We start from the raw sequence: 19,618 nt of genomic DNA, 5'->3' as shown, positions 1-19,618 counted from the left end.
CATCCCAAATATAGATTATTGTAATTCAGATTATAATAACCTGCACAATAAATACAGACTATTATATGACCTATAGAGAGAGGTTGGAGCATTCTACTACTGTGTCAGTTGCCAAGTAGTCATTTTTTTTTAGTCTAAATGACTATGTTCTTTACCAATATGAAAACACATCGAAGCTGAGGAGATGTACTGGACCTATGGTAAATTCTCCCTTGAATCCAAGATTAAAACACCAATTTTAAAAATCATCAATTTTTTTACTTATTAATTATTTACACTTCATTAAAGAAATAGACATTTTTTTTATTAAAAAAAACCAACTTTTTTTATATATAAAAAAAAAAAAAAAAACTATATATGGAGTGAAGAAATCCACTATTGAATAAAGTGTAAATTTTTAAAAGTGTTTAATGAGTTTTCCAATTTCCAATTTTTTGTTTGATACGTGACGAATAGACCATTAACTTGGTCAACATTTGATAGCACGTTAGAGAACGTAGTTGAAAGCTCAAGGTATTATTTACTACAAAATTCAATAATATATCTAATAAAATTATTAATTATTGAAAATGTTAAATATATCTCAATTTTATTGGACAAATTTTTTTTTGAAACTTAAAACTTTTAAAGTTGAGAAAATTGACTAGGGAGTGTTTGGAGTGAGAGTATGATTTACTATGAGTTATTATGAGTTTGGAAGACGGAATTCATCGCTCGATTCCGTTTCAAATGATTTAATCGTATCCACCAAGATGTAATAGTAGTAGCACGAATCGAACACAAGGAACTTTGAATTTCTCACTTAAACAGTTTGCAGCCCAAAGGTATCCAAAGGGAGGTTTTGAAATTGTGTTTCTTGCAAATGAAATTAAATAGCATAAAATAAAGGCATAAATTAAAGTTGATGAAATTTATATAAGAAATCTAGCTTGAGTTATAATAGAATTTTCCTATTCAAGATATTTGATCATGAAATTCTCATTACCAAAATCAAATAATTATTTACATCTAACCAAACTAATTGAAAAAATCAATTAATTCATCCTAATCAATTAATTAGTCCAATTCGAATAGATGAAAAACATGCAATACCCTAATTGCATTAAGACTAAGGGATCGCTAAGTGGAATATTTAATTTTCAAGCACCTAATTAAATGCTCGTTTGATTCAATTCTAGGTTGGTTAGATCAATACTAATGTTAATTGATTCGCAAGCCAACCTAACCTATTGCTTCCTATGGATTGACATATAATTAAGTGTTACGAATCATACATCAATCAAAAGTTGTATCATATAAATCCCCTAGCGAATGACAATATGATAAAATCTCATAAAAATAGAAGTGAATATGACAATTACAATTTTCCGATTCGAAAACTCACAAATACATCAAAATAAGGAAAAGTCCTAAAAATTGAAGCTAGAGAATGATATCTTAGCCCTTAATCGACATGTCGATCAAGGAGGTATGATTCGATACATAAACTGAACAAAAAAGTAGAGAGAAAGTGTCCAAAATTCGACTGGGATCCAAGAGTTGCTAACCTAGGCAACGAATTTTCTTTTTATAAAAATCGTGATGGCATCACGATGCTCTATATGCTTTTCTCGAATAAAAGGCATTCTGCCTTTATGGTGCCGTTGAGCACCGCGACATTGTGAAGGTAGGGGTAAAACTAGTCTCTTTGGCCTTCTCTTTCCTGATTGATGCAATTAAACTTTGTTTTGACTCGTTTTAGCTCAATTTCATTAATAACATTTAGTTCTACCCTTTATGTGTTCGAAATCTACAAAATAATCAAATAAAGACATAAAATGTAAGAACAATCTCGAATTAAGCGGGACAAGATAACACGTTTTTAGTGCTATCAGAGTTTCCAATTCAGTATTTGATGACCCAATTTTATATGTCACATATATTTTATACCCATGTTCATCAACATGGTAATAGTGCACTCAGCCTTCATCATTATTGATACCCTCGTTTTCAACTCCGATCACATCCGACCACCACCTTCGACAGCCAACTTCGGCGACCTCTGCGCGGCGGCCACCTCCACCAACTTTAACAACCATAATTTTAAACTATTAATTCATAAAATTTTATTATCACCCTTTATAATAATTTGACATTAATAGAAAATACTTTTAGTGTATAAAAACCACACAAACTTGTAACTAAAATCACTTTCGAGAAAGACTTTTTGAAAAATATTTTTCTAAATTAATCTAAACAGAAGCTTATATCATGGTAAAAAGATAAGTGTGAACTGGAGTTTGGGAGGCGGAAAGAAATTATTGAACATATCTATCAAATAAAGGATTTGGATAGACGTTTATGTAATTTTTTATTATATAAGTGGACTTGGCCATTTATTAACCCATATCATATATAATTATCTTACATCAGATATAGCTCGATTAGAGAATATGGTCATGTGTTATACATTTTTGTGTCAACTATTTAATATGACTATTAATAGGGTCATTATAATACAATTATATTTTGAAGATATTCCACTTATAATATAAATCCAAATTTGTTTTGTTCCATACATCCAATATAGTTTTGTTAAACTTAACTAGAAATGTCAGATGCACAAATTTGTAGAATGATTCTTAAATTAAAAAAAAAAAAAATTGAAACACATGATCCAAAAGTGAACCCTAAACTCCATTTCCTAAAACTCCCACAATAACATGTGTACTTTGAAAAAAAAATGCAACCATATTTTATTATATATAGAGAGAGAGAGAATTGAACTTAATCCAACACCACGACACAAATTTCTTAATTCAGACAAAACAATTTTGCCCGAAACATAGACATATGAACTCCATATACGTATAAACTTCACGAACATATAACTCTAAATATATGAATTAAACTCCGTATCCCAAATAACTCTTTATTTTAAATTTTAAAATAAATATTTATAATAAATTAAGTTTAGACACTTCTACCATGGGAATCAAAACAGAGCTAAATCTATCATAATCTCAATTTTCTTAAAAAAATATCATCAATCTCATTTATATTATTTATCCCTTATTTCTTTGGCTCCATTATATTTTCTTTAATCATTTTTCAACCTTTAGTCATTATTTTCATTTTTCTTTTTTAGCACAACTTTTACTCTTTCCCACCATTCGTTATTGTTTATAAACTTTTAAGTTGATTTGATGAGAATTTATTACAAAATATATAATTTTCTTGTATCTCATCCTATAATGAATTTTATTTGGTTGTTGTTCGCACGAAATTTCAAGAGAAATTTATTTCGTGGAACTCGAACTTTGTATTTGTATTGATTTTGTGGAAAGTGAGTACAATCTCTAATACACAGTATTTTGATGCTTTCAAAATAAACTATAAACTTTAAGCTAGTTGATCTTTTTGAATCGGCCTTTGGGCTTGTTGATCTTCTTGGAGGATTAGTGTTCGCACGAGGCTTCTGGAGAAACTTGTTTCGTAGAGTTGAACTTGAGTTGGTGTTGATGTTGAGGTTGATTTGATGCGATGTGGTTCGATCTCTAGTACTTGATCCTCTGATTCTCTCTCGGTTGGGTGGATGCGCTTGACTTGAAAAAGGAAAGCACCGAACTTGTAGAAGAAAGCACCGAACTTGTAGAAGTCTTGGAACAGTGTTTGTGTCTTCAAGGGTCTTCTGTCTTCTAGGATTCATTCAAGGGTCTTCTGTCTTCTAGGATTCAGTCTTCAGGATACTTGCATCTTCAAAGGACTTCAGTCTTCAGACGTGGTCACCATAGAGAATTCTCTATAAGCTCTCTGGAGTATAGAATTGCTGACTTCCACAAAGGAGGAGAACTCCTTTATTTATAGAGTTCTATGCTAGAATTCATGGGCTTGGGTTTGGTCGGTCCATGGGCCTGACTAATTGGATTTGGGCCTTATTTGACATCTTGGTCAAATTAAGCCTATTTATGGGCTAAATTGGACTTTTAGCCCAAATAATAATATCAAATTGGACCGAAGTAATTTTATTCAATCCAATGGTTACGAAGGAAACATGTGGAACTTCGTCAATTTATGTCTTTAACTTCAATTTGGGATAAATGTCAACTTCTAATTAGTCTTGAATTCAATTATTTATAATTTCGTCCTTAATTTAGTAAATGACGTGGCAGTTTGCGATCGGTCTAAAATTTCTCATTTAACGGTTGTTATCCATTAATGTCAAATGAACCACCTTTTCATATATATATATATATATATATCAATTAAAATACAAACAATATTATCATACATCATAACAACAAAAGGTTTTTTTTCTTATAACACATAGCGACAAAAGTTAGAAACAATTTACGTAAATTTTTTAAAAAATAAAACTTTAGATTGATATATTTTTAGTTGATGCTGACGTAAATGGTTAAAATATAATTCATCATTAATAAATAATAATAAATATCACCACAATAAATATCATCATTAATAATAATTATTTTATATTAATATCATCATTAATAATTATTATTTTATATTAATAATTGCCATCCTAATAAAAACTAGACTAATGTTTTTTTTAATTTATGTAGTTTTATTCTGATTAGTTATTATTCGTTGATGCCAAATAAATTGCTAAAATTAAAAACATTGCTTTCTAATAAAATAAAGTAAAATTTTGTTGGAGTTATGGTTGGTTTTAGTTAAAAACTAGGTAAGTATATTATAAGAGCCCATGCAAGTTTGATTCAATATAATTATTATACGTGGGAGAGAGAAGTCGAACTTTTGATATTGAGGTTGAAAGTATAAATTTGTTTACAGTTAAGATATACTCATTTTGTCTCTGACTCAATACAACTGTCAATAAACATAAATAAGTTTTTTTAGATCGATTCTTTTTAATGACACTAACATTCCTGTCATGATTGATCTCATTCTTGTTAACTTTCATTATAACTCGTTGTTGGTGTCATTCTCATTTGGCATAAGTTAATGATGTCTGAATAACTCACAAAATAAACATAAATGATAAAATTGTAGATTTAGTCACTAAACACATTCATGCTTGTATCTAATAAGTATCTAAACTTTAAAAATGTCAAATACATTCAATAACATTATGTTTTGTGTTCAATAGATTTTTAACATATATAACATTGTTTAAAATGAATGATTCCATTAGATGTAAAATTAAGGGAGATTTTCAAAAACAGAAAAATAAGTGGAAATATTTACATAAACTAGCAAAATTTTAATCTTTTTTTATAGAGACTGATAGAAGTCTACCAATATCTATAAGTTATAAAAATTGATAGATGTCTATCATTGGTAGACGTCGATAAAAGTCTATAAAAGTCTATCAGTGTTTTTTTTTTTTTTTTTGTTATTTCTATAAATAATTTAACATTTTTTTTATTTGTAAAAATTTCCTTTAAAACTAATTTTGGTATCAAATAAGTACCTATAATTTCAATCTTAAGTCCTAATAGCTTTGTAAATGTGTTTTAAATGTTGAATAGGTCAAAAACATTTATTAAATACGGAATAAAGTTTAAAGGCATATTTTTAAAAACCCATTACAATTTGTTTAAAACTTAGAGACGCAAACTTAAAAGTTAAAAAATTAGTTTCGCAACCATTTAGTTTTAGTTTTTTTTAAAAAAATTAAGCGTATTTCATCCACATTTCATATAATGATTTGCATATTTCTTAAGTACAATGGTTGAATTCTGAGCCAAATTCAAAAAATAAAAACACTTTTTTAAAGTTCTCAAATTTTGGATTGGTTTTTTTAAACCATTTGTGAAAAATAGATAACAAAGGAAAAATTTAAAGATGGAAGTGGCTTAATTTTCAAAAACAAAAACAAAAAAGAAAATAGTTGTTAGACGAGACCTAAACTTACAACTTAAACAAAATTGATGTCAAATGTTCAAACATTAATGTATATCAAAAGTTTAAGGATTTAATAGACACTACTTAAAGTTTTCCTGGATGGAAGTACTCCCTTGCTTGTTTGACCAAAAGAGTTTCTTAAACCCAAGGACCCACGTAGTGGCAGATTCATAATTTTTGTTAAGGGGCTTAGTTTAAAGTTTTGTAAAATATTAAAATAAGTCCAAATATTTAAATTACAAATTTCAATTTTGTGTCTTGTAGATCACGCAACTTTAAAAATGTCTAATAGATCTCCAAATTTTTTTTTTTTTATTTCACATCTAAAATTGAATTTATGTGTAATGAAATTTAAACTTTCAATTATGTGTTTGGTAGATCCATAAATTTTAAAATATATATATAAAACCAAGGACTTATTACTCTATTAAACAAAATTGAAAAAATTTAGAAATTTATTGGACTCAAATTTGAAAGTGTGAGATTTAATAAAAAAAATAAAATAAAAATCTAAGTCTACATTTTTTAAAGTTCATGGATCAAATATATACAAGTTTTAAAAATAAAAAATCTAAACTTATAATTTAATCTTAATTTATATAATTGTGTTTTTTTTTCTTACTTCACCAACATCTTGGCCTATAGAAGGAGGTTGGAGCATTCTACCACCATGTCAATTGCCAAATAATCATTTTAATAATTAAAATGACTCTTCTTTTACTGTTATGAAAACACATTGAAGTTGAGGGACGTAAGGACTTACGATAAATTCGTCCTTGGATCCAAAATTACAAAACATCGATTATTTTACTTATTAGTTTCTTAAACTTCGTTAAAAAAATTAGACTCGTGATTCAACCAACATTGATTTGGTTTAATAGATTAAAAATGAAAAAGACTCTAACTATTTATTTTTCACAATATATGGATGATAGAATCCAACTTCTACTTTGAGATTGATAATAGTTGAGTTCAACTGATTTTGGAGTTTTAGTACAAATGACCCAAGTTGGGTGAGAAAAATGATATTTGCCCATTTTTTGAAAATGAAGTTTTTTTTTATCCTTTGCTAATATTTGGTTGAAATTACTAAAACGAAACCCTTGCGCATACGGAATGACCTCTTACTCTTGTTATCTTGCTATCTTGCTCCATCTCTTTCCTCTCTCACATCACTTTCTACTCTCTTGTTGTCTCGATCTCTCGTCCGCGTGCCCTCTCATCTGCCCTTAGTGGTCTCGTTCTACCTGAAGTTGACTGCGTTAGAGCTATTCGTGTCAGGGAAGTTGTGGTCATGTCGGAGAAAAGGAAGACGCGCTAGAAAGTAGGAGATATGAAGAAGAAAAAATATCAAGAAATGAAGGATAATACTATAACTTCATGTAGTCATGACATCAACGAAAGGACATTTTACAATTATTCTTAAATAGTGATTTTTTTTAAAAAAATTTTTGAGCCTATAAAATGGGTGAGTTGTGTCATTTTCTAAGACCCCCGTTTGTTAACCATTTTGTGTTTGAAAATTAAGTATATAGATACTACTTCCACTTTCAAATTTTTAATTTGTTATTACTTTTCACCGATTGTTTAAAAAACTAAACTAAATCTTGAAAACTAAAAAAAAGTAGTTTTCAAAAAATTATTTTGTTTTTGGAATTTAACTTAAAATTCAATCATTATAACTAAAAAAGATGCAAATTGGTGTAAGAAAGGTGGATGAAATAAACTTAATCTTAAAAAACAAAAACAAACCATAAAATGATTACCAACTGATTTTGGCAAAAGACTCAACCAACTAATCTCCGAGAGATTCACTAATTAATTTCACTCTCTAATTTGATGAAAAACACATCTACCTTGTTTCCACTATGGGTACATATTGTAGCAAAAAACAATGAACTCTGTTTCCATTATTGCTTCGTTCATAATTTCATACACATAAACATTACCCATTCAGCTACGTCAACTCCTCGATATTTACAATATCTCTGCCGGCTTTGGGCACTTTCACGACTAGCGCCTGATTCTGATTGGCCGTAAAATCTCAACTTTCTCAAATCTACCACGTCTCTGATCGGTCCACAATCTCCAGCGGTTCTTCTTCGTCGTCTACCGCTTGATTTCTTCTTCGCAATCTTTATTATTTCCCATTCTGGATCAGCAGCATGGACACGCTTCTATCCCACGTTCTATATAGATTCATATACGCAATACACATGGAAATAGGTCGGTAGCAGTTTCGCTTCCTTCATCGACCTCCTCTCACCCGTTATTCCGCCATTTCCAATCTGACTATGGAGTTGAAACCTGGATTATCGGCTTTGGTCACCGGCGGAGCTTCTGGAATTGGTATTTTTGTTCTGTCTTGCTTTTTATTTTGTTTGATGCGTTTCTGGTGCCGTAACTGGTTATTTATTTGTGTAAACTCTCCTCAAAATGGTGACGATTTCATCGTCAACGACTTCTTGTTTTTAACTGTATTGTTGATGGACTGTCTTAATCATGTAGCTGAGTGAATTAGTTATTTCTGCTTCGAACTAATTTGAAGCGTTTAGTTGCGAGCTTCTGAATTTTGAATTATATCGTTGGATTTGATTATGTATCGGTTTCACGTGTTTCTTCTCCGACAAGCTTTGGTTCAAGATTGAGCAAACCGTCCTCTGTTTATAAGTTATGTTGAATTGCATTTGCATCACGGGGAAATTTTTAAAACTTATCATTGTTCTTAACTTTTAGAGTTTGGTACTCTTGCAATGGTGTTTTAGTGCTTAGGCTGGCCTTGTTTGTATATATTTTATTTGAACTTGTGTACAAGTATTGTATGGAAATAACCAATAGAAAAGGATTTCTTACACAAGCCGTGGATTTTCATTTTATGCTTTGGAAAGACCGTTGAGCCGTTTAAGAATTAGGGAAAGATTAACCAAAAATCAATTCAGTTATCTTAAATGCAGTGATTTTATTACTATGTTCTAATATTTGATATTTGATGGCATGCTCATTATATCTTGTTATTTGGTGGTTATTCCTGTTTAGGTAAAGCGATCTGCCTAGCTCTAGGAGAGAAAGGAGTATTTGTGACTGTCGTTGATGTTTCTGAAGAAAAGGGACAGGAAGTTGTATCCATTATCCAACAAAAGAATGCCAAGCTTCATTCAAAGTCAGAGGTTCCACCTGCAATATTCGTAAGATGTGATGTTACCAACACAAGTAAGTGGAATCTCTCCGATCTTATAAATTTTATTATATTGTTTATTTATTTAAACGATTCTGGTGGGGTTCCCTCCTTATTGCATCCATCTCTTGTAATTGTTAACTTAATAACGTCAATGTTGGTTACCTCCGGAAAAAAAAAAACGTCAATATTGGCTTTGAATTGCTAGTTTCATGTTCTAGTTGTCATTTGTAATAAGCTGTTTTAGTATGTTCACGGGCCCATGGCTATAGTTGTTATTGTTCACATTGGAGTTTAATACTATGAATGGGCTATTCACTTCCATGAAAGTTACGAGGCTCTTGTCATTTCTCCTGATTTTTTTTTTTTTAAAATTTAAAGTTGGATATATTTCTTCATTTGTATGGTTAAGAGATTGTTAATTCAACGCGTAGCTTGTGGTCATTCATACTTGTAGAGGGGTGTAGTGATTTTATTTCAGTTTTATGAAAAGAAATCTAAGAAATAAGACCCCAGTGACAACTTTTCAAACTTACCAAACCAAAGAACCTTTGAAGACAGACAACTTTCAGCTGTGGCATAATAGGATGGACTCCACCGAAATTCTTGCTTATACTTGCTATATCCCCTTTCTTAGCACTTGGGCAACGACAGCCAAAATGTGTCTCTCTCAGTTGGTAAGCCATTTTGTAGTTCATGTTGGAAATAGGAGTTATTTCTATCTTGTCATAGTACGAATAAAAAATTTTGTTTCCAAGATAACAGTGGTAAGCATGGAAAAAGCAGAAAAATTTGAAGCTGAACCAATTTTATGCATTTGTGTGATTTTTTGTTCATCTTGGTGATAACGGGAAATCTTCTGAAATGACTATACCAATAACATACCGAAAGACCTAGCACTAAGGAGGTTACACAAGGAGATTGCGATAACTGAAAAACTATATTTTTTGATGGTATGAAATATTAATATTGCAATGGGAGGGGAAGCCCCTAAACGTTAAGACCCTGTCAAAGACTACAAAAGAGTCCAATTTGCCAAGAGGTCATTATTAATAAGACTCTTAGTTGAAAAGGGGGAATAACATGTACGCCAGTAGAGCTAAAATAAAAAAATAGAATCTATGGATCCATAAAATGTAGGTAGTGTTTTGCTGAAGACGGGGTTGTTCTAATCCCTCCACAATAACAGAAATTTCTGAAAGATTGTGATTTAGAAAGACTACTCCATTTGATCTAAACTTGAGGTATAGATGTGTCCCTATTTTGAGGTATAGATCTTTTTCTCCTTCTCTCTACTTTTTTTTTTTTTTTTTTCCTTTCTTTGCTTAGTTACTAAATTAAAATAAAAACTAATATCCTCCACCAATACATTTATCAGAATATTTATCAAAATTAATTTGATGCCTTTAGATGCATAGGCAGGGCTAGGATGCTATTGGTTGTTGACTCTTTATGAATCATTGTTGCATTACTAATAAATCACAACAATGCACGAATATGCCAAACACAGAGTGTAGATATTTTTTGGGGGGTTTACTCCGTATCCTCTACGAATTCATTTGTTAGAATAAGTTGATGCCTTTATATGTTTACTCAATTTTAACTTGGCTGATGCGCAGATGACGTACAGAAGGCTTTCGGCAAGCACTTAACAACATATGGAGGATTAGATATCTGTATCAATAGTGCTGGAATTGGCAGCAAAATAGTATTTCATAGGGATCAAACTGATGGTGCTCGAACATGGAGACATGTTATTGATGTGAACCTACTTGGTGTCATAGCATGCACTCAACTTGCAGTATGCCTTCTTATTGGACTTGGTTTTCTCCATAATTACACCATGAAGTGTTCTTTTTTGTCAGGGCCAAGTTTGGTTTTGTGATTTGGCTTGCTTAGGGATAGGAAATTCTACTAATTGGATGCCTGGATCATTAATAAATTCACTCTACCCTTCAACTCCATGCCATCTGCACACTTACATTATTTTTTCCATCTTTGGTTGGAACTCTGATAATTTCAGTTAATTTAAACTTGTTTAATTCAAACCGAATCGATCTCGTATTTGGTTTGCTTATAAAACATATAATTTATCAGATTAGTTACTGAGGCCATCCTTAATCATATGAATTGTTTTGGTAATGAAAGAAATTTCATAGAGATTGGTTTTAGTCCTAGAGGATTTGATTTTCCATTAATCTGTTGTAATTTTTTTTAATCCTACATTTACATGTACCCACCATCCTTCCTAAATTAACTAACAACAGTTCAAAATACAGTTGAGTAGGATATTTGGGAGGGAAGAGATGAGGAAAGGAGACCGTTGTTCAACTTCTGACTGTTAACATCCTGTAATATGCATTTACCTGTGTCCTTCCATCGTAACCTTTGTTCATATTAAAGTATCTAGAGAAGGAGTAGCATTGTTAATTAAATACTCTCTATTTATTTGAGGAAAAAAGATCTAATATCTAATCTCTTGTTTCTTTGATGTGGCAACAAAAATTATGGCTAAGTTTTTTTAAAGAGTTTAGAGTTCAATAGGCGTATTCAACAAAATTTTCTGTTCTTCTTCTGGGAAATCCGTCATTGAGAGGAAGAAAAATTCTATGGAACTGTGCATTGTTGGTGCCAAAATAGACATACTGTTGAACTTCTTAGAACTCACTCACTTATAACTAACGTCTTTGCCTCTCTCTGCTGTCTGGACCAGATAAGGACCATGCAATCAATGGAAAGACCAGGTGTAATTGTCAACATAGGCTCTGCTTCAGGTCTTTATCCACTATCTGCAGATCCTGCATATACTGCGTCCAAAGGTGTTTTATCTATCTTTTATTTGCTTTCTATTTTGTCTCATATCTTATGCAATTTGTTTTTTCTAAACTGTTTGTGGTTAGTTATGACTTAATGAATGTCGATAATTACAAAGATGACTTCGAATTTGTGTTTCTATATTTCCAGGTGGTGTTGTTATGTTTACTAGATCACTTTCTCCATACAAACGCAAGGGGATTCGGATCAATGTACTTTGTCCTGAGGTAAGGAGATAAGTTGAAGCATTTTGTCAATGTTATCCAATGTCCAAAAAATACAACCTTAGGGTAAACATCTTCAATCACCAATATAAGGTTTGTTAAAAGGGGCACGCACAAGATGTATGAGATTATGAGTGATATGCTTATTGTGGTTTCTTGATGGTCTCATGCAATTATTTTGTGTTCAGCTTTCTTTTGTTTTATGGTTCAATTACTTTATCTTTATTTCTTCATGTATTACGTGGTATAGTGAACCTACTACATTTTATCTTGCCTGAAAGGATTTTCAGTTGGTAGTCGGATTTCACGTTTAAGACTTCATGAATGAGGAATTATTATCCATTAGGTCTCTGTCTTTGGCTTCCTTTTGTATCATCAAAATTCTTTTGCAATTTCTATCAATTTTGAGGGCCCATGTGTCAATTTTTGGGTATTGTTCTTAGTCTGCATATAACATTTCATTCCGTTTGCACTATTCATTCACCTGTATTCATTGACGAGTACCAAATATTCTATCTGCATGTGTTACCCAAAATTTCTTTGCAGTTCGTCAAAACAGAGCTGGCCACAGCAGGAGTAGGTGAAAGGTTTGCTGAACGATTGGGAGGTTTTATTCCCATGGAGATGGTGATTAAAGGTTCGTTATTCAATGTCAATTCATAGATAATTTTTGTGGTAGAATTCAATTACCCTTCTATGGAAAATTTTCTCCTGCTGATTACAGACTCTTATTGGATGATAGATGCATCCTTCAATGTTTTATTAACTATTATTAGCATTCCGCATACAGTTTTAAACATAGTACCATACTGCATTCAGCAGTTTTTTGTTTCATTTATTTTTAGGAAGGGGTTTTCTTCTTCTTTATTTTGTGATTTTTTTTTTTTTTTTTTTTTTTTGTGGGGGGTGGGAGTTATAGAGTTGTAGTCAGAACGAAAAACGTGGCAGCCACAAGAACAAAAAGAAAAAAGGCAGGTCATAATAAAAGAAGACCACAAAAAACTCTCTTTGGATCTAAGATTTTGGTGATACTTTTAAACTGCGTATATTTATAAAAATGGGCCTTTCTCAAGTACACTTGCACATAAAATCCCATCGTGCATATCTAGTTAAACATGTCAGAAAGATATTGCAAGCTGCAAATCAAAATTTTTCTCCATGCTTTTTCCAAATAAAGTCAGATTCTAATATTCCATGCTTCAATGCTTTTTAGGTACTTTTGAACTAATCACCGATGAGAGAAAAGCTGGTTCATGCCTATGGATTACAAATCGCAGAGGGATGGAGTACTGGCCTACCTCTACAGAAGAAGCAAAATACTTGCTTCCTTCCTCGCATTTGAGAAAAAAATCTTCATCGGCATTTTTTCAGAAAATGGATATTCCCCAAAGTTTTGAAAAAGTGTGCGTAATGCTCTGTGTTCGGAAATTCCACTATTTACTCAATGATTCAATTTTATGAAGGATGAATTTCAATATGGTTGTTTGAAATTTGATATTCAATTGAGTCAAGTGCAACATCATGCATTGTTTCATCTTTGATGTCTATGATTTGGGTGTATATAGATGAATAATAATATCAGATTATGTGCCAATGGCATGTCCTTGTTGCAGCATGTTGGCTTCTATGTTTTTAGTTTATCTAGTCGTTCACCCCTAGTCAGTAATTGCTTACATTTTCATTTAACTATTCTTCTAGAGTTGTTCATACTCTGAGCCACAATTTTCGTGGAGCAACTAGCATTGTGCGCTCACCATTGAGATTGCCCATCAGACCAGATCATGTTCTCGTGAAAATCATATATGCTGGCGTAAATGCAAGCGATGTAAGTTTCAAAGTTTCAAAATCTCAGTAGATCTTATTGTTGTACAGTGTTTACCATTTCTTTCATGTAGAACTTTCACAAACACTTCTATGTTCTTATTTGTTTACCCCCTTTTTTATTGTTTAAACCTTACTGGACTCTTTTAGTTGTCGCTGCACCATTTTCGTTTCATCAGAATGAGGTTCTGTCTGATGTTAGTGCAAAGGCAATAAAACTTCTGAGGATAATTCTCCTAAACCAACGTATTTTTTATTCTAACTCAGACACTGGAAGTTTCTTCAAATCACCAACTTTTATACTCACCAATGAATACTAAGACCAGATCATCTGTGTATATTCAGAATTTACTTTTTGAGTCCTGACATAAACAACATGATTAGTTAACAAGAGCCAAAAGGTAGAAGGTAAAATGTACCCTGTTGTGTCATCTAGTATTTTTTTTTCCTAATTATTTGCACTCTTTCCATTTCAATTCTCACAACTTAAAGGACTATGAAGCCCCACCCCTAGGTTATACTACTGTAATAACATGTACAAAGATCTTGTTTCTCCTCTAACTTGTAGTATAATTTACAGGTAAATTTCAGCTCAGGTCATTATTTCGGTAGTAGCAACAAAGATCTTCAATCTATCCTTCCGTTAGATGCTGGTTTTGAGGTTCTCAGGGTTAACTTTTTAATGTTTGGTTAATAAGACCATTGCTTCTTACGATTGTACTCAATTTCTCTAAATAATAAAAATAATTTTCATGGCAGGGTGTGGGTATAATTGCAGCAGTTGGTGATTCTGTCACTCACCTGAAGGTTGGAACTCCTGCCGCAATGATGACGTTTGGAAGTTATGCAGAGTTTGTCACGGTGAATTTCTCTTAAAAATTTTGGCTCAATCATCGAGTCTTGGGATGATTTGCTCATCTTTATGCCTAATTTGTTTCCAAGTATTTCAATCTCACACTTGGAATTCCGGAGAGTGAATCTTCTCTTTTAGATCCTGGCCTTGGTGATTTTGATTGCATATGTCAATGTGTTTAGATCATCTCTTCGTGGAGTTTTTTCTTGGGTTGTTCCAGTGGAGCCTTGTGGTTTCTTTGTATTGTTGTTCCTGAATCCTTTAGCTCGATGGCTCGTTGGTTTTTTATTTCTTTATATTGTTTTATGCTTGTAATGCTCTTGGTTCTTATTTTGTCTCATTTTTCTTTCCTTTCCCATCGGGAATTTGTTTGTTGAACATTTTCAATGAGAGGTGGAGAGAGTTGCATGTGTCAATGTTTGGAATTTGTACTGAGAACTTTTTGGTTTTACTTAACAGATTCATTCAAAACATATCCTTCCTGTTGCAAGACCCGATCCAGAAGTTGTTGCCATGCTGACTTCAGGACTAACGGCTTCCATTGCTCTAGAAAAGGTTTTTACTGAAAATTGTGGCCAGTTCCTTCTGCTGACTGATTTAATTACATTTTCTACTAAAAAATCATATAAACTTCTGAGTTTTCTACAAAATTCTTTATGTACTGGTCTGATCATCTTATGCTTTACACAGATGCTAGTTCTCTAAGCATACTGATAATTATTTTCACCATTTATCTAGGCAGCGCAAATGGAATCTGGAAAGGTTGTTCTTGTCACTGCTGCTGCTGGAGGCACTGGGCAATTCGCTGTCCAGGTTTAATCATAATTTCCTCTCTCTCTAGGCATATAATGTAATTTTTACATTATCCTTCAAAGGATTGAAATTCTTTTTCTTAGTCCTATGAGAAAATTCCTTCCAACTCTCTTCCATGCTCAGTCTGTTTGTTCCATTTCTCGACATTTATGGTAATTACTAATTTCAATTGTTAGATAAATGTCATTCATTTCACATTATTTTCAAACGTGCAGCTTGCCAAGTTAGCTGGAAATAAGGTTGTTGCAACGTGTGGAGGTAAGGGAAAAGCCACACTTCTAAAAGATTTGGGAGTTGATCGAGTTATAGATTACAGATCTGAAGACATTAAAACTGTATGTTTCCAAAATCATTTCTAAATTTTTCATTATCTTTTTCCTGAGATTGATTGTTTAGCAGGTGCTAAGTTGAAACTGAACAGAAAGCTTTGCTTGTGAGTTAGATCTAGAACAATAATATGGACAATCTATCTGACTACTTGAATTAGGTTCCCCCTCCCCCAAAGAAAATGGAAAAAAAATAAAGCTATATGAAAAATATCTTGCTTGCTCGAGGTTTTTATTAACTGCAAGTTTTGCTGATGACATTCAATTTTGGTAGGAAAATAAGCAAAGGCTCTTTCATAGGTCTTGTAGATCGACGGTGAGATTTAGGAGATTGCTCACTGAGCCCTCCGCCCTTGGCTAAAATCATTTGTACTTGATAGTCTTTCGAACAACCCTAAAATGAGGAGCTTTATGTTATCCTTTTGGCTCGTTGGGTTTATTTGATACCGGTCTTTTTTACTTTCCTTGTTTCTAATGATATTGATTTCTTCATAATCCATATTTTATTAAAAATGAAAAATACTTTTCACAGAACCTATTTGATAGTGGTTCTATTATTATTATTTTTTTAAATATGTGTGGGTGGGTGGGACTAGGAACCACAAAATTAAATGTTTTCTTATTCCCAATATCTAAAAGTCTTTTCATTCTTCTCCAAAATTCGAACTGCATTTTATTATATGCTTACAACTTTATATATTATATTATTTAAGCTGATTACTTTAGGCTGTTTTCCTATCTGACATAGGCGTCACAGTAGTGTAAGCTATTTTGCGAGTGTCAGTGCCCTTCAGTTTGGTTATAAAAGTTATGGTGAAAGGTTCAAAAGATAAATGCTTTCTTTAGTACAAGAAATGTGGAGATTCATTCCAAGAAGTCAGTTTTCCTTTCAATTCTAGAGTTCGGGAGGGGTATATTTATAAACCTTGCTTCTCCAGGTTCTAAAGACGGAGTATCCTAAAGGCATTGATATCATCTATGAGTCAGTTGGAGGTGATATGTTTAGTTTGTGTTTGAATGCATTGGCTATCTATGGACGACTGGTTGTGATCGGAATGATCTCACAGGTTAGTTTTCCGAAATCCCTATGTCCATCCTGTTGCTTTGTACTTGAATGCTTTTGTTACTGTGGAACATTTCAACTGTTGCGATACTGTATTTCATTTTTATCAAGCAATACTGTATTTCATTTTTATCAAGCAATACTGTATTTCATTTTTATCAAGTGTGCGGTTTATATTTTTGCATTTATTTGCTTTATTATACTATTTCCAAGGAAAAAGAAAGGTCTTATTCATCAGAGCTTCATGAAAAATGGATGGTCTTTTGTCTGTTGTCATCAAGATTTGTACTTAAAGCAGTTTAAGTAGTTGTTGAAGGCGATATCATGCTTACAGTTCAAGATTATTGCTGAAAGTGAATTGCCGATATGATATATTCTAGATATCATTTTTCTGCTAGCCTTAGAATTTAGATGCCGTTGTTTTCAGTGAGTTAAAGAATGCAAATCCATCTGCATGCCACTCAATAGGATTAATTAATCGAGTCGAAATATATTTCTTGACAATCTATGCGAAGTTTGAACGAACATCTCTATTTTGCCACGTAGTGAAATTTCGCTTGGTAGATTAAATGTGAGTGTTACTGAAGCTAACACCAGATTCCCAAACTGAACTTAAGACCACTTGAACCAATATTTTACTTTGGATATTACCCTGCAGAATCTACCATAAATAGTTATTGGATCCAGATGAACTTTCAAACGTATAAGTCAATATATTCCTCTTCTTTTTTCTTTTTTTCATTGCTTAGAAATATAATTTGTCAGTTTGTTGTTCGTAGCTCCATAGCTCCACCCCACATGTATTATTCTCAAAATTAGGAAGTATTTTTCTCCTTGTTTTTGAATTTCTTGTTATATTGTTTCACTTTCATCTCAGTATCAAGGAGAGAACGGATGGGAGCCATCAAATTACCCAGGACTTTGCGAGAAAATTCTAAAGAAGAGCCAAACTGTTGTATGTTTCCATCTCATTTCATGATGACTGTTACCCCCCCCCCCCCCCCCCCCACACACACACAAAACACGCGCGCATGCACAAAATAAGATCTATTATGCCCCACTTTCAACTTTTTCTTGGAAAGAAAACTCTCAAGCGGTGTAAAATTTTCCCTTTTTTTTCTTCTTCATGTCGAATCTAGTTGTAGAGTCTCTTTGTATAAGTGGATTGGTTTGAGCGAACACACTTGGGATTTAGGACTTGTTCATTTTTTCTTTTTTTAATATTTTGGCTCTCGTTAATAACCAATTTATTCTTGAAAATTAAGTCTATAAATATTGCTTCCATCTATTGATTTTTATCTTTTGTTGTCTACATTTTATGAGTGTTTTCAAAATCCAAGCCAAATTTTGAAAATTAAAAAAATATGAAAACCATGATTAAGAAGTTTACCTAAAAAATATGGCTAAGAATTCAAATATTTACCTTAAAAATATGAAAACCATAATTAAGTTGTGTGAAGAAGCACAATTTTCAAAAACCAAAGAGTTGTTACCAAACGGAGCTTAAATACTGAATTGACGTATTGTATCTTGCTAATTCATAATTTGTATGCATCCTTAGTACAATAATTGTGGCATCCATCAATTTACTGCATGCTGCTTTCCTCTATGGACAGAAAATGAATAACAACGTCTACACCTACCTATAATGCTACATAAGAATATCTAGCTAATTCAAGGGCTGCTCCATACCTTTTAGCACATGAATGTATCATATTCCGTTGTCATACTATCTCTACCTCCTTGTATCAACTAGTTGTGTAATAATTGTATCACTCATTTTCACTACAAGTTCTTAATAATCTTCAGGCTGGGTTCTTCCTCATACAATATGCTCACCTCTGGCAACAACATTTGGATAGATTATTTCATCTCTTCTCCTCAGGCAAGCTGAAGGTATTTGCTTAAAGTCTGCTTTGTAACTGCAGCTTTATGGTGCCAGTAAGAGAAAGTAGGTAGGAGAAATAAAAATGTACTTCTTTTTAGAGAAGAGTAAAAATACTTGTAGTGAAACAAATGACAATAGATTGGGAAAATGAGATGCTTAAGGGAATGTTATTCTGGACTACATTCTACTGAAACAAGCACAAGATAACAACAACAATGATAATAATAATACACACACAAATATCTCTAGTACTTTCATTATTTCATTTAGTAATGAAGTATTTCATCAAAATTCTTATCATACAACCTTTGTAACTTCTTTCTACCTGGATGATTCAAATCCGCTTTACAGGTTTTGGTGGATCCTAAAAGATTTTTGGGCGTGCAGTCGATTGTAGATGCAGTTGAATATCTGCATTCAGGCAAAAGTGTTGGCAAGGTATGGGCTTTCTCTTTCTTTGGAACAATGTTGAGAATGTATGGACTTCCAAATAGTATTCTTTTTTTGTTAATCTGGATTTTCCTGAAAAACGTTTTGGGTTATAAAAACAGGTTGTTGTATGCATTGACCCAACCTTCATTGAACACAAATCAAAGCTCTGAAACTGAAATGCTTCCACCACCAAAGTTCTAACTTTGGACTGTCCGTACAAGAAGAGAAACCAAAGCCTAACTCTTGCTGTAAAGTTCTAAAAAAACCCAAAACTTATGCAGGGAAATCTCTTTGATGACCAATAAAATCCCCTTTTTTTTCATTGTTGAAAATAAAAAAAG

General features: G+C 32.3%; 1 protein-coding gene across 2 annotated transcripts; it reads left to right on the top strand.

Moving 5' to 3' along the window:
* Positions 1-7,810: 7,810 nt before the first annotated feature.
* LOC120082961 (prostaglandin reductase-3) lies at positions 7,811-19,607 on the top strand. 2 transcript variants are annotated; one of them, XM_039038412.1, is made up of 18 exons: positions 7,813-8,217; positions 8,905-9,078; positions 10,663-10,844; positions 11,757-11,862; positions 12,008-12,084; positions 12,628-12,718; positions 13,295-13,484; positions 13,780-13,906; positions 14,483-14,563; positions 14,662-14,763; positions 15,215-15,310; positions 15,494-15,568; positions 15,784-15,903; positions 16,833-16,961; positions 17,835-17,912; positions 18,767-18,853; positions 19,197-19,283; positions 19,397-19,607. In XM_039038412.1, exons 1-18 carry the CDS (start codon positions 8,163-8,165, stop codon positions 19,445-19,447), a joined length of 1,908 nt encoding a protein of 635 aa, XP_038894340.1. In that variant the 5' UTR covers positions 7,813-8,162; the 3' UTR covers positions 19,448-19,607. The 2 variants fall into 2 exon arrangements, with proteins under 2 accessions (XP_038894347.1, XP_038894340.1); XM_039038419.1 differs by lacking the exon at positions 19,397-19,607 and having other exon boundaries at positions 7,811-8,217; positions 18,767-18,912.
* The last annotated feature ends 11 nt before the right edge of the window (positions 19,608-19,618 follow it).

This window comes from Benincasa hispida, chromosome 1, assembly GCF_009727055.1.
Source record: "Benincasa hispida cultivar B227 chromosome 1, ASM972705v1, whole genome shotgun sequence".
NCBI classification, from domain to species: Eukaryota; Viridiplantae; Streptophyta; class Magnoliopsida; order Cucurbitales; family Cucurbitaceae; genus Benincasa; species Benincasa hispida.
The sequence above is the reverse complement of the archived record's forward strand: the minus strand, read 5'-3'. Positions and strand labels throughout refer to the sequence as shown.

Excerpts from the sequence above, each read along its gene's own strand:
- LOC120082961 (XM_039038412.1), top strand. The coding sequence starts at position 8,163 with ATGGAGTTGAAACCTGGATTATCGGCTTTGGTCACCGGCGGAGCTTCT. Across the intron at positions 9,079-10,662 it reads ATGTGATGTTACCAACACAA|ATGACGTACAGAAGGCTTTC; the intron begins GTAAGTGGAATC and ends GCTGATGCGCAG. Across the intron at positions 17,913-18,766 it reads TAAAGAAGAGCCAAACTGTT|GCTGGGTTCTTCCTCATACA; the intron begins GTATGTTTCCAT and ends AATAATCTTCAG.